The sequence below is a fragment of the Priapulus caudatus genome, unplaced genomic scaffold (genome assembly GCF_000485595.1).
Source record: "Priapulus caudatus unplaced genomic scaffold, Priapulus_caudatus-5.0.1 Scaffold668, whole genome shotgun sequence".
In the NCBI taxonomy this organism is placed as follows: Eukaryota; Metazoa; Priapulida; class Priapulimorpha; order Priapulimorphida; family Priapulidae; genus Priapulus; species Priapulus caudatus.
This window is the reverse complement of record NW_014577729.1, coordinates 133173-134497: the sequence shown is the minus strand read 5'-3', so window position 1 is coordinate 134497 and position 1325 is coordinate 133173. Positions and strand designations below refer to the sequence as shown.

Here is a 1325-nt window from a genome sequence, read left to right as displayed (position 1 = left end):
TTATTATAAATATACATGTCATGTGCGTATGTGCATATATACATGTAGCAGATGCCACTTTCTCAACTTATTGACTCACCGTTGCCATACTGGTTTTGATGCTACAACGAAGAATTCGACAAAGGGTGGCCTAAAGCTATCACCCGAACAGAGCAACGCTTACTAGGAAGATGAAGGGTGGTGAATCTCGTACTTACGTCCGCCCTGATTTCTCTGACTAACGTGTAAAAGGCATCGTCGACTCCCATCCTCGTCTTCGCCGAGGTTTCTACGAACGGAATTCCGTAGCTCTTCGCGACCTCGCGCGCCTGGTTCATGTCTATTGCTCGAGTCGGCAAATCACACTTGTTGCCTACCACTGAAATTAAAGTCCATCGTCAGTGACCTTCACGTGACCTTCATAGCGACACTGCAATGACCTTCATAGCGGCACTGCAATGACCTTCATAGCGGCACTGCAATGACCTTCATAGCGACACTGCAATGACCTTGACAGCGCCACTGCAATGGCCTTCATAGCGACACTGTACTGACGTTCATAGCAACACTGCAATGACCTTCATAGCAACACTGCAATGACCTTCATAGCAACACTGCAATCACCTTCATACCGACACTGAATGACCTTTATAGCGACACTGCAATGACCTTCACAGCAACACTGTAATGACCTTCATACCGACACTGCAATCACCTTCATAGCGACACTGCAATCACTTTCGTAGTCAAAAGAAAATGACACCGCGACGACCTTCAAAGTTGCGTTCCACATTCGGAGTCCACATAAGCCCAAATTAGATTTTAACAATTAAAAACGGCAGTAATTACCAATTAGTCCAACAGTCACCGGATCCCCACGTTGATTCGCGGCGCATCGAAACGCGAGGGCAAGAATTCGCAGGAGACTTTCCTCGGGGGAAAAACACGGCGGTTTCCTGCGCACGCCGTCGCAGCCAGGTATGGCAGCTGCTCAGCAGGAGGCAGGAAGAGGCAGGAGGAGGAGGCAGGAGGAGGAGGCACGAGGCAGCAGGAGGAGGAGGAGGAGGAGGAGGCAACAGGAGGAGGCGGCAGGAGGAGGCAGCAGGAGGAGGAGGAGGAGGCAGCAGGAGGAGGAGGTAGCAGCAGGAGGAGGCAGCAGGAGGAAGAGACAGCAGGAGGAGGCAGCAGCAGGAGGAGGCAGCAGGAGGAGGAGGAGGAGGAGGAGGCAACAGGAGGAGGCGGTAGGAGGAGGTAGCAGCAGGAGGAGGAAGCAGTAGCAGGAGGCAGGAGGAGGAGGCAACAGGAGGAGGCGGCAGGAGGAGTCAGGAGAAGGAGGAGGGAGCAGG

The 1325-nt window shown here is 52.8% G+C and overlaps 1 protein-coding gene across 1 annotated transcript in view; it reads right to left on the bottom strand.

The window, feature by feature from the left end:
• LOC106812636 (ras-like protein) overlaps window positions 1-1325 on the bottom strand; it is a 33330-nt gene that overhangs the window by 5346 nt on the left and 26659 nt on the right. The window contains exon 7 of the mRNA XM_014816553.1: window positions 198-358. Within this exon, the coding sequence (XP_014672039.1) occupies window positions 198-358 (161 nt within the window). The remainder of the gene's footprint in view (window positions 1-197; window positions 359-1325) is intronic.